The 13,103-nt window shown below is 47.8% G+C and overlaps 1 protein-coding gene across 2 annotated transcripts; it reads left to right on the top strand.

Moving 5' to 3' along the window:
• Nucleotides 1–1,879: 1,879 nt before the first annotated feature.
• On the top strand, nt 1,880–7,603 carry Gstm1 (glutathione S-transferase, mu 1). Of its 2 annotated transcripts, none has more exons than NM_010358.5 (8): nt 1,880–2,113; nt 2,427–2,502; nt 2,905–2,969; nt 3,253–3,334; nt 3,425–3,525; nt 4,813–4,908; nt 4,990–5,100; nt 7,075–7,603. In NM_010358.5, exons 1-8 carry the CDS (start codon nt 2,078–2,080, stop codon nt 7,162–7,164), a joined length of 657 nt encoding a protein of 218 aa, NP_034488.1. In that variant the 5' UTR covers nt 1,880–2,077; the 3' UTR covers nt 7,165–7,603. The 2 variants fall into 2 exon arrangements, with proteins under 2 accessions (NP_034488.1, NP_001361607.1); NM_001374678.1 differs by having other exon boundaries at nt 2,035–2,113; nt 4,735–4,908; nt 7,075–7,593.
• Nucleotides 7,604–13,103: the final 5,500 nt, after the last annotated feature.

The following is a 13,103-nucleotide window of genomic DNA, read 5'->3' as shown; positions in this document are numbered from 1 at the left end:
TCTTCACCCCCACCCCGAGTTTTAAAATTTTTAAAGCCATTATTTATAGAATTCTGTGGTTTTGCATGGACCATGTTGAATGTCACCCATTGGCCTGGAAGAAATTACGGAATCCATCTCAGATGTCACTCTATAGGTTATAAGCCAAATTTCCTCCAGCACATTTAGATTTTTTTCCTGTACAGTGTCCTTTTAAGACACTAGGGCTGGCTGCACTGTGAACTTGTGACAGTGCACAGAGACACCCAGAGGATCAGTGACCAACGCTGGGATTAAATTCTCCAAGACAGCACTGGCTGTGACTCCTAGCTTCAGATCTCTCCACGTCTCCAGTCCCCACAGTTCCCTGCTGCCTTTCAGGGACCTTTCTCATTCAAAGGGACAATGATCTCGGACTCTGGGGACCCTGCATTGAGAACTTGCTGTCCTAGCCCTTATCCCTGTCTGCAGATAGATTCTGTCCTCTGAAGGGCTCCAGGGCTCTGGCTCCCTTCCCAGGCCCTCTGAGTCCTTGTCCTAGACAGTATGGATTCCTTCTGCTTTCTTCCACTCCTCCTTCTCTACTTCCCACAGTGTGTGACAATCTGCTGAAGTGCCTCATTCATACTTGCAAAATATGTCCCTGTAGTTCCCACCAAACTGCTGCTAAAGCCCCAGTGACATGGTCACTTTTCGTGCATCCTCACCAAGACCTGCAGAACATGTGGTTTCTTTAATGTCCTAGGATGAGATGGCCTCTGCTTGCCCCCTGCAACCTCACTGCACAGCTCCTATGTGGGTGACATGATATGTTGCCTTCATACCCCGTAGTCCCAGTAAAGGATGATTTAATCCCAAAATGTACGTCCTGCAGAGCAACAGCCTTGGCCTTTGACTTGTAAACTCATTTTAGTCTCCCCTTCCATCAAGCCTCTTGGTTGTCTGCAAAAAAGAAAGTAAACAGGTAGGACAGTGTTCTTGGGAGGACATTGACCTTGTGAAGGTAATACTACAGGGCATATACTACTTGTGAAGGATATACTACTATATATCTCAGGGTAACCTGAAAGGTCATTTGAGCCACCCTGTCATATACAAACGCATGTCCGGAGCCTGGGCCAGGTCCTGCATTTAGGGACAGCTGAGGGTCTTGCTTTGGGCTCCCATGTGTACAGCATCCTGGTATCCCTTGAAAGCAAACTTCTTGGGTCACATGCTCTCCCTCTCTATGGCACAACCCAGCGTGGGCTCTTTTTCTCCCTTGTGCTCTGCTGGGTTTTGTCAGCTGACTGTTGTCCACAGCTGTGGCTTCCCTCAAACTTCCGGCCCCTCTGTGGTTGGTACTTGAATTTAGATTCATAAACACGGCCAAAATACAGATTAGTTTTTTAATAACTGATAACAGTTCTCAAACCCCCTAAAGGAAAATACGGAGCCCTGTTTATCTCTGCCTTGGGGTTGTTTCCATGTCACCGACTGTTCCTGTAACTTGAGGCTGTGTGCGCAAAAATCCGGTACCTGTCAGACTGACAGAGTTCTTTCCATGACGATAAGTGCTACATTAAACTCTCAGGTCGGGGGCTCTCGCCTTTTTGTCTTTAAGCTGAGAGTTGAGCCTCCCCAATGACAGATTCCCACAGTCTGGGTGTGAAAACCGAGCTCTGCAAAAGAAAGGAAGGCGGGAGAACACCCACCCAATGTTCTTTCGCTGTCTGGCCAGACTCCAGGCAAAGTGCTAGCTAGTCTAGGGAGCATCCAGCAGGCGGCGATGGCGGCAGTCGCTAAGAGGGTTTCGGGGGAAGCAGGAGAGCAGATTCTGTTTCAGCGTGTGCAAAACAGAATCCCGGGACAGAGGCCGCTAAGGATCTTAACCCCGCCTCTCCCGGAGAGGGTGTGGCCTCTGCCTTCCGCTTTAGGGTCTGCTGCTCTGGTTACAGACCTAGGAAGGGGAGTGCCTAATTGGGATTGGTGCAGGGTTGGGAGGGACCCGCTGTTTTGTCCTGCCCACGTTTCTCTAGTAGTCTGTATAAAGTCACAACTCCAAACACACAGGTCAGTCCTGCTGAAGCCAGTTTGAGAAGACCACAGCACCAGCACCATGCCTATGATACTGGGATACTGGAACGTCCGCGGAGTGAGAGAGGGGTCCACTTGGAGGGTGGGACTGGGATGTGAAGCAGAAAGTTCTTAAGAGCAGGAGCCCTTCCTACAGCGGGTACTCTTCAGCTCTCACTGGAATCTCCTGCCTGTAGCTCTCAGCGCTCAGTTTACGCACTTGGGTGGCTGTGTGTGTGTGCGTGCGCGCGCGCGTATGTGTGTGGTGTGCACATGCACGTGCGGGGTGACGGCGTTTGTGCAGTGTGGGAGGTCTCAACGGGTGAAGATGAAGTCATACAAAGAAGTCCCCACAATGTCTGACCTCTGTCTCTTCTGGTCATCTCTCCCAGCTGACACACCCGATCCGCATGCTCCTGGAATACACAGACTCAAGCTATGATGAGAAGAGATACACCATGGGTGACGGTAATGCCACCTTCCTGGTCAGACACCTGCTTCCCTCTTACCTATCAAACTATGCCTAGATTTCCCGTTATTTAGCCCTGCTGGTCTCCCTCTAGCTAAAGATAGAGGCTGCTGCTTCCAGAAACCTCTTTGAGAGTGCAGTTTGATTTTCCAATATAGATCATGGAGAATGGAGTTCCTTGGTCCATTTGTATTTATAATTCGACAGAATTCACTACTGGGGTCTTATTGGGTCCAGGCTGCCTTTATTATCAGTTGTTATTCAGACCCTTCTCCACATTGGAAAGTAACTCTCTGTAACAGGTTGCAGAGGCCCTGCCTTAGGGGTTCTTGCTACTGGTCGATAATCTGTAGAAGGGTGGGACAGTGGGGTAATGCCTTTTCACATCTTCTTGTTTACAGCTCCCGACTTTGACAGAAGCCAGTGGCTGAATGAGAAGTTCAAGCTGGGCCTGGACTTTCCCAATGTAGGTGCAGGGGAGGAGAGGTTTGGGGAAGACACGGTGATCTCACCTCATCTCCTGGCCTGGCTGAGGGTTTAGGATCAGTGTTTCTGCTCTCCTGCTCCATCCCTGCTGGCTGCACAGTGTTCTGTGATGGGCTGTGCCCCAGCTCTCTCATTCAGTGCACACTGTGCCCATGGAGGGCTTCCCATGGCAGGCACACTGTCAGGCCCTGTGTCTTCTCTCACCCAGAGAAAGGATTCAGGTACCCCATATCCCATCTGACCCTCCCTGCTTGTCCATCCAGCTGCCTTACTTGATCGATGGATCACACAAGATCACCCAGAGCAATGCCATCCTGCGCTACCTTGCCCGAAAGCACCACCTGGGTGAGTGGGGCTGGCCACAGGGTGGGAGATGGGGGATAATCTCCTCGGCTTGGCAAGGTTGGGATGCCTAGTGTACTGTGTGTGCTGCAGATGGAGAGACAGAGGAGGAGAGGATCCGTGCAGACATTGTGGAGAACCAGGTCATGGACACCCGCATGCAGCTCATCATGCTCTGTTACAACCCTGACTTTGTGAGTGGCCAGTGGGTGCGGCAGACAGGGTTCACAGCAGGAGTTAAAGTCTCACGTTCAGATCTGTAGCATCCTCCTTTGGTAATGATTCTCTAAGCTTTCTGATCTTACCAGCAGGATGACCCTTGTCACCCCTGAGATCTATCACATCAACACAGTGAAACTATCCCTGCTGGTCTTAGGATATGGTTAAGGTTCTGCTGGTGGACAGTTGATCTAAGTTATTCAGTACAGCTGTAAATCTCTGCTAAATCTGTCCATTGGTCTCTTCCAATGTGCCGTCTTACCCAGTGTTTATACCAAAAGCCCCCAGGATGAAATTAGGGGATGTGGAGTAAAAGTGCTTGCTACATAACATGAAGGCTTCAATATGAACTCTTAGCACCCTATAACACCCCCCCACACACACACACACCCAGTGTGGCAGCCTGGTCTTATAAATATAGTGCTCTGGGAGGAGAGGAGGGCTTCTTGGGTTTTGCTGACCACTGAGGCTAGTTGTTCTTTGAGCTCTAGATTTACTAAGAAACCCTGTCTCAGAAATAAGGTGCACAGTGATTGAGAAAGACACTTGGCATCAACATTGGACCCCCATGCACCAACAGGCACCAGTATACTCCCTAAGTGATAAGGAAGCAGATGTCTGACCAGGAAGGTGGCATTACCATCGCCCATGGTGTATCTCTTCTCCTCATAGCTTGAGTCTGTGTATTCCAGACTCAAGTAAGTAAATAAGTTATGTCTACACTGGTCTCACACATCTACCCAGTTCTTTCCCCACAGGTCTGTCTTAGGTACCAATAGAAAAGCAGGACATCTTCCTAGTAGCCAGCTCAGGGTCAGCCAGAGGAACTTTGAGTCCTTTTCCTTTCGGTATTAATCACTGATTAAAACTGAAGCACATCCTTCAAATATCTGATCTGTTCTCCTGCTCCCCGGTGGATCCAGTATAACTGTCTTCTCCTGGTGTCTCTGTGCCCTTTGTTTCTGTAGTTCCGCTGGGTCTCTGAGGCCAAAGCATGCTAGATACTCAGGAGGTTCTGGGTGTGACTCACAGCACCTGGTTTGGACTTCAGTGGTGACAGATTTCAGAGACAGTGTGAAATTTCTGCCAGGCTGTCCATCACCTCTGGCATGAATTCTGTCATTAGTAAAATCGTGACCTGTTAAATGGACTCCTAGACTAGGACCTGGCCCTTTCTTGGAAAGGTGGCTGTTCCATTGCCAAACCCTTTGCTGGGGAGCCTGAGTCTAAAGGTGGTGACAGCCAGCTGTTCTCTGCCTCAGGAGAAGCAGAAGCCAGAGTTCTTGAAGACCATCCCTGAGAAAATGAAGCTCTACTCTGAGTTCCTGGGCAAGAGGCCATGGTTTGCAGGGGACAAGGTAAAGGGAGGGGTGGGGAGGAGGGGTTGCCATCCTTCCCTGGTGTCAGATTCCAGAGCGCTCACCCTTGGCTTCCTGCAGGTCACCTATGTGGATTTCCTTGCTTATGACATTCTTGACCAGTACCGTATGTTTGAGCCCAAGTGCCTGGACGCCTTCCCAAACCTGAGGGACTTCCTGGCCCGCTTCGAGGTGATGCCCTGATCCTGCTTCCCCTTGGGTTGTCTTCTTTCTCGGGTCCATGATGCTTTCTAGTCCCAAGACTAGGAAAATAACCAGGATTTTCTGAGCTTCTGTAAAGAAGCATATTGGGCAATATTTATCCCTTCAAAATTCCAAAAGATTGATGCGATTCTGAGTCCCATTGGACAGATAAGGAGCCTGGTACTACAGAGGGTACTCATGTGCCCAAGGTCTCTGCACCTGCAGCTGCACTGGGATCTGGGGCAGCATTCAGTGACTGCCCCTGCCTTGGGTCAAAAGAAAAAGCTTCAGGCCCTTGCACAACCTCATTCTCCTGTTTGGGATCCCTGGCAAGGCTGTGCATGTTGATAGTGTGTGGGTCTTGGCATTAGGGGAGTGAAAGAGGCAGAGCTAATGTAACATAGCCAGATGGAAGAAAGTCCAGACTTGAGTGCTGAGAGCCCAGGGCTCTAGAACTGATCTGTAGAGCACTGAGAACCCAGGGCTGAAGGTGGCACCTCACTGAGTAGACTTGTGAGTGCCTTCCATGTTAGGGGAAATTTAGCCTGAGTGTGTGCTGGTGCGAGTGTGTGCTGGTGTGAGTGTGTGCTGGTGTGAGTGTGTGCTGGTGAGTTGTTTCCTCCTCTACACTCTTCTCCTCTTTCATGTCCCAGGGCCTGTCTGTGAAATGGGGTCAAAGTTTTTTCTTCACTATTATTCTCTGGCATTCTCCTCTAGATGAGGTTCATGTTGGGCCTCAGGGGGCATGCACAACACTGCCATCTTGGGACTGAGTCTTCAGAGAGCTGTGGAAAGCCAGTCTGTGAGATACTTGTGAAATTCCCCAGGGCTGCTGAGTCCTCCTTCCCTCTCTTTCTCTCTCTTTCCCCCTCCCTCCTTCTCCCCCTCTCTCCCCAGAGCTGAGGGCTAACCCTAGGGTCCTGTGCTTACTGGGCAAGCACTCACCACTGAAACCCCTAGCCTTTCTCAGCTTGGTCTAATCAGTCTGGTCCTGGTTCAGGTTGGGTGTCCTGGCAAACGGCAAGAGTTGGCACCACTGTGGGGTGGGTGGATGGAGAAAGAGCAGTGCCTTAGCTTAGCTTGTGTGTGTTGTCTGTGGTGGACCTCTGCGCACCCTCTGGAATTGTCTGTATTCTCCAGCTTGCTGTATGGCTTATGGTACAACCTCCAGTCACATGGAGTGGTCCCTGTATTCAGCCAGGGTGCAGTGAGCATGCACTGAGCAGCAGGTAGAGAATTAACTCCTCTGTCAGGAGACTGATTAGAATCCTGTTCAGCTTTTCTTCCTGGCCCGATTCGCTTGTTGTTCCCTTTCTTCATGATTTGCTGAGTCACTGGGTGCTTGGCTGTCTTCCTAAGCACACATAGTCAAGTTTTGGCTCATTTGTCCTGTTAGATTCCTCCTCTGTGAGTAAATACAAGCTAGAAAGAGCTTCCCCAGGTCCAGGATCATGTCCATGCAGAGAAACAGTTATCGAGGCTCCTTCAGAGAGCTGAAGAGGGGTAGGAAGCACGTGATGCATGTGTGTGTGTGGGGGTGTGGGGGTGGGTATGTGTATGTGGGGGGATATATTTGTGTGTGGGGGTATGTGTATGTGGGGAGGGTGGGTATGTGTGGGTGTAGGGTATATGTGTGTGGGGGGGTATGTGTGTAGAGGTGGGTGGGTATGCGTGGTGGGGGTGTGTATGTGTGTGTGTGGGGGGTGAAGATTGATGTCTAGGTTTTTTTTCCGAACCTCTGTTGTAGTTTTTAGCGAGTATAAAACAACTTATGCAGGATCCAGTCTCCCCTTGAATATGGGGAATGGGAGAGTTCTTTTGCCTGGGCTGGAGCTAAGCAGGCAGCGCTGCTCCAGCATGAGTTCAGGACAAGTGAGCCAGGAGACCCGTGCGTGCATGCGTGCATGCATGCGGCTCTGTGCTCCAGACCTGAGCTCCTGCTGTGTCCTTCCCAATGTGCAGGGCCTCAAGAAGATCTCTGCCTACATGAAGAGTAGCCGCTACATCGCAACACCTATATTTTCAAAGATGGCCCACTGGAGTAACAAGTAGGCCCTTGCTACACGGGCACTCACTAGGAGGACCTGTCCACACTGGGGATCCTGCAGGCCCTGGGTGGGGACAGCACCCTGGCCTTCTGCACTGTGGCTCCTGGTTCTCTCTCCTTCCCGCTCCCTTCTGCAGCTTGGTCAGCCCCATCTCCTCACCCTCTTCCCAGTCAAGTCCACACAGCCTTCATTCTCCCCAGTTTCTTTCACATGGCCCCTTCTTCATTGGCTCCCTGACCCAACCTCACAGCCCGTTTCTGCGAACTGAGGTCTGTCCTGAACTCACGCTTCCTAGAATTACCCCGATGGTCAACACTATCTTAGTGCTAGCCCTCCCTAGAGTTACCCCGAAGGTCAATACTTGAGTGCCAGCCTGTTCCTGGTGGAGTAGCCTCCCCAGGTCTGTCTCGTCTACAATAAAGTCTGAAACACACTTGCCATGAGTTGTGTCTTTTTCTTTTGCTCTTTAGCCTCACCAAGCATCACAGCTGCTTCCCAGAAGTCTGAGCCTGTAGTGCCGGGCTCTGAAACATCTAATGGAACCAGAAGAGCTTTGACATATCTTGGTTCTAGTCTGAGATCCTCACAGCAGGGATAAAGCTCTTTAATAAAGGCAGTGTTTCTCTGTGGGTCATGATCCCTTTTGTGGGAGGGTCACATATCAATTATCATGAATATCATGATTTATAACAGTAGCAAAAATACAGTTATGAAGTAGCAATGGAATAATTTTATGGTTGGGGGTCACCACATCATGAGGAACTGTATTAAGGGTCATAGCATGAGGAAGGTTGAAAACCACTGATCGACAGTCAGCATGTGAGAGGATAAAGTGTGCCTGCCAGTAATCTCATTCACTGCACCATGCTGGGAATCTCATTCACTGAAGCATGCTGGGAATCTCATTCACTGCACCGTGTTGGGAATCTCATTCACTGAAGCATGCTGGGAATCTCAATCACTGAAGCATGCTGGGACTTGGAACTGTGAAGAGCTGTGTGTCTCCTTGAGGAATGATGAGGCTGGTGAGAGTGCCCAGAAGGGGCCCTGGGTGGTCTCTCCACCTTGCACATGCCACGGCTGTGTCATTTTAGTCCTCTAGGCTGTTGTCTTTCCTGAGTCTCTTTTGGCTTAGAGTTCTCCTGGCATGGAGAATTTCTTTCTTGGTTAATTCTTTTCTCTCTGGGGAAGCTGAATTGAATATACCGTCCCTCAGTTACTTATTGTTTGTGCCTCCTCGAATGTCCATGCACCACCACCACCACCCCCCACCCACCCCCCGTTCAGGGAAGCTGTTTAATATTGTGAAATTCATTCAGTTCTTGGAGAACTGATTACAGATGAGTCTGCTTTAATTATCTCTGGTTTGGGGGCTGAAGAGTGGCTCAGAGGTTCGGAGCACTGGCTTTTCTTCTAAAGACCCGCGTTTAGTTCCAGTACCCACATGGTTGCTAACAGTGCTTTCTGTCTCAAGTTAGGGGCCCTTCCTCTCTCCTCTGGCCTCTGCGTGTACTGCATGCATGTGGTGCATAGATATATATGCAGGGAAAATATCTATATGCAGAAGATAAAAAAATAAAAATCACTCATACACACAAAATAAAATAAAAATGTGGCAGATAATGAGTGAATTCCTTCTATAATTCCCAGATGTCTATCATCTCCTGGCCTGGCCATCTGCTATCATGATCTGGGACTGTCCCAGTGTCTCCTATATAGTCAGGTCTGGACTGAATATATCAATGGCGTACTGGCTTTTCCTCTTTCCATGGACAGGCCATGGGGCAACAAATCACATGACAAACAGCACATGCATCCCCACATAACCCCCAAATTAATTGTCTCTATAATATAGACTCTATTTTCTATTGATTCTGTTTCTTGGAGAACCCTCACCACTACACACAGCAAAAACTGTTCAATGAGTAAGTTCGTTCAGACACTCAATGCATAATACTACAGTAAGTGCATTAATTTAAGGCCTTTTTTTCTTACTTGGACTAGCTAGAAGAATTGCCTTAAAATACAGCTGCAAGGAGATATACAGGAAAAAAAATCTTTTGTAGGGAAGATATCTTTCTTTGTCCTAACAATCTCAGTGTGTTATGGGTCTCTGTCTGCTTGCACATTTTATCCAGCTCATGGTCATGAGGAAGCTTGAAAGAGTGTATGAGCAGCTGCCAGGAACTGCTGCTATGGTTACCTCTGTCACTGATGCCTTGGCCCCATGACAATCACCAGGCACTTATGCAGTCACTCTTGGCGTTCCCAAGGCAGGGTCCTAGTGAAGCCACTGGCAATGGCTTGTGGAAGATGACCACACATTCTTCTCATCCTGGTGTACTTCTTTGGAAAGCTCAGTGGATCCTGCGTGGCCCTACCCTGCAGCTCTGGAGGAATTATGATGTGTGAGTGGGTTTAGTTGCCTGCTCTTGTGTTCTGTATCACTCAGAGAATGATTTATGAAGCCCTACTTTAGGTTTTAAATTTGAAAGCTTTCTTAAGTATATGGCAAAATAAAAGAATTAATAGTAAGAGATGACTGATAGATAGATGGGTAGATAGACAGACAGACAGACAGACAGACAGACAGATAGACAGACAAAAATAGTAAGGAAAGCATCATCAAATTAGGTGTTCAATAATGGCTGGGGAACTAAGTAGGGTTGGATTGAGGTTTCACTCCATGGCTTAGCTTTCCACCAATGAATTTCTGGTTCCTTCCTTCCTTCCTTCCTTCCTTCCTTCCTTCCTTCCTTCCTTCCTTCCTCCCTCCTCCCTTCCTTCCTTTCTTCTCCCCCCCCCCCCCTTCTCCTTTTTTGAGACAGTTTCTCTGTGTAGCCCTGGCTGTCCTGGAACTTGCTTTGTAGACGAGGCTGGCCCCGAACTCACAGAGATCCGCCTGCTTCTGTATGCGCCAGATTAAAGGCTTGCACCACAAGTGAGTGCTTGGATTACAGGCATGTGCCACTGCCACCCAGCCACTGTAGGCACTTTTATGACATGGGTTTGACAACCGTCTGTGTCTGGTTTTACTGTTCTCCAGGTGGATGATTTTGACTCCCAGTCTCTGAGACTCTCTGTCACAGAGCTGGGGAGGGTGCCATAACAAACCCAGACAAAGGGCCTGGCAGGAGCAAACTTTGAGACAAAGTTGCTTGGTTCTGAAATGGGTGTGGGGGGCAGGATGCAGCCCTTATCTAGATCCAGCTGCTCAGAAAGCACAAACAGCACGCAACACTTTATCAACACAACGTACAATAAATCCAGCCTGGAAAATTGCCATGTGTGGTAGGATCTTTTTATGTATTGAATTACTATAGTTTGGGTCAAATGTAATAAAGCAAAAGGTTAACTGTAAAGATTCTGTTGTGTATGGGTTCTTTGTTTGTTTTTGTCTTTTGAGTATTTTTTAAAAATCTGGTTAACTTTGTCTCTCTTATTCCCAGCGGTAAGATGATTTATCTCCTTTTAACGCTAACATTTTAACATATTTAATGTAAACGTTTGGGATTTTTTTTCAATGTTTTTCTCATTAGGATTTTGGGACTCGGTTCTGGGGAGTATCAGGTGATGGCTGTTCCTCACTGCTTTAGATCCAGACAGGGACACTGGTAAAAGGGTTCGGCTTGACCCCCTCCTGAGTGTCTTACTAGCAAACGGTGCTAGCAAAAGATGGCCTTGCTTCAGGGGATCCGACGGCCCTTGGTGGAAGGATGTGGTGATGGTGGTGAAGCTTTGTTTGAAGTCTTAGGGCCTGGACTCTGGAAGACATTAGTTGTAAATGATCAAGGACTTAACACACACACAAATTTAGAACAGTTAGAAAAGGGCCCCAGAGCCTCTCCATAAGAAGGACTGGAAAGTCTCACAGCCGCGTTGGCTGTGTAGAGTATGATATCCCAGGAGTGATTTGTTGGATTTTTTAAGGGACACATCTGGTTAGTCATTCAGGAGTCAGGCTGTTGTCAAAAAGGCTTTACCAGATAGGCGCAGGTGAAAATGGTCACAATGCTGCCAAACATCTTTCACGAGAATGCTGTTTATAATAGTAAGAGCTCTGGATCTCCAGTTCACAGGTGACCTTTGGGGTCCCTTCTGAAGAGCAAGTGTAAGTCCTCAGTTGGTTTACCGTTTCAAGAGGGCTCTCCTGCTTTTCCTTCCAGTGCTTTTGGAAAATAAGATTTAATCTTGGACAGGCAAACCCAGTTAATAATCTGTTTTTGTCATTTTAAAAATTTATTGTAAACAGATTCTTTTCTCATAAAATATATCCTGCCGGGCGTGGTGGCGCACGCCTTTAATCCCAGCACTCGGGAGGCAGAGGCAGGCGGATTTCTGAGTTCGAGGCCAGCCTGGTCTACAAAGTGAGTTCCAGGACAGCCAGGGCTATACAGAGAAACCCTGTCTCGAAAAACCAAAATAAATAAATAAATAAATAAATAAATAAATAAATAAAATAAAATAAAATAAAATAAAATAAAATATATCCTGATTACAGTTTCCTCTCTTTCCTCTCCCTCTACCCCTCCCAGTTCTTTCCCCCTTCCCCTCCCCTCTGGATCCACCCTCTTTCTGTCTCTCATTAGAAGAGAATAGGCTTCCAAGAAGCACACAACCCAAAATGATAAAATAAAATATAAAATGAAGCAAACCCCATCACATTGAGACTGGACAAGGCAAACCCAACAGAAAGAAACAAGTGCAAGAGCAGGCCCAAGAATCAGAGACTCACTCACATACTCGGAGTCCCATGAAATACTAAACTGAAAGCTATAACAGGTATGCAGAGGATGTAGTGCACACCATGTCGGTCCCCTGCTTGCAGTGTCAGTCTCTGTGAGTTCATATGAGCCTTGCTTAGTCCATTCAGATGGCTTTGTTCTCTTGGTGACCTTCACTTTTTCTGGCCCTTATACTTTTTCTGCCTCTTTTTTTTTTTTTTTTTTTTTTTTGTATGTTTCCCTGAGCTCTGAGGAGAGAGATTTGATGGAGATATCCCATATAGAGCTGTGTGTTCCAAGGAGTCTCTCTCTGTGTAATGTCTACCTGTAGGTCTCTGCATCTTTTCCCCTCTGCTGCAAGAGGAAGCATCTCTGATAATGACTGAATAAGGAACCAATCTAGGGTATAGCAAAATATCATATAGTGTGTGTGTATATATATGTATTAGTTAGGGTTTTACTGCTGTGAACAGACACCATGACCAAGGCAAGTCTTATAAAAAACAATATTTAATTGGGGCTGGCTTACAGGTTCAGAGGTTCAGTCCATTATCATCAAGGTGGGAGCATGGCAGTATCCAGGCAGGCATGGCGCAGGAGGAGCTGAGAGTTCTATGTCTTCATCCAAAGGCTGCTAGTGGAAGACTGACTTCCAGGCAACTAGGGTGAGGATCTTATACCCATACCCACAGTGACACACCCATTCCAACCAGGTCACATCTATTCCAACAAGGCCACACCTTCAGATGGTGCCACTCCCTGGTCCAAGGATATACAAACCATCACTATATATATATATATATACATATATATAGTGTGTGTATGTGTGTACATACACATATATACATATGACCAATAGCGTTTGGTTTTACCCTAGGTCTCTGGGCTATCTGGTCTCTGGTTCTTGGTCACCCAAGCAGTGTTGAGCATGGGTTCAGTCTTATGGAGTGGGCCTTAAGTCAGATCAGGCATGGACTGGCTACTCCCACCAGTTCTGTGCCACTGTTGTTCTAGCATATCTTGTAGAAAAGGACAGATTGTAGGTCAAAGGTTTTGTGGAAGGATTAGTGTCTACATTTCTCCTTTGGTAGCCTGCAGAGTATCTTCCCACACCAAAGACACTGGAATGTAGGGGTAAAGTCTCTATATAGACACCACCTCTGCTTCTTCATGTTCAATGAGTTGTGTGGGTATTGTTCTCAGCAATGGGGCCCTGTTG

The sequence above is a fragment of the Mus musculus genome, chromosome 3, assembly GCF_000001635.26.
Source record: "Mus musculus strain C57BL/6J chromosome 3, GRCm38.p6 C57BL/6J".
Taxonomy (NCBI): domain Eukaryota; kingdom Metazoa; phylum Chordata; class Mammalia; order Rodentia; family Muridae; genus Mus; species Mus musculus.
The sequence above is the reverse complement of the archived record's forward strand: the minus strand, read 5'-3'. Positions and strand labels throughout refer to the sequence as shown.

What these genes read in the sequence shown, in the direction of transcription:
- Gstm1 (NM_001374678.1), top strand. Translation starts at nt 2,078, where the DNA reads ATGCCTATGATACTGGGATACTGGAACGTCCGCGGA. An exon ending in TGGGCCTGGACTTTCCCAAT is followed by an intron (nt 2,970 to 3,252) that starts GTAGGTGCAGGG and finishes TTGTCCATCCAG; the next exon opens with CTGCCTTACTTGATCGATGG. An exon ending in TCTGTTACAACCCTGACTTT is followed by an intron (nt 3,526 to 4,734) that starts GTGAGTGGCCAG and finishes TTTCTTGGAAAG; the next exon opens with GTGGCTGTTCCATTGCCAAA.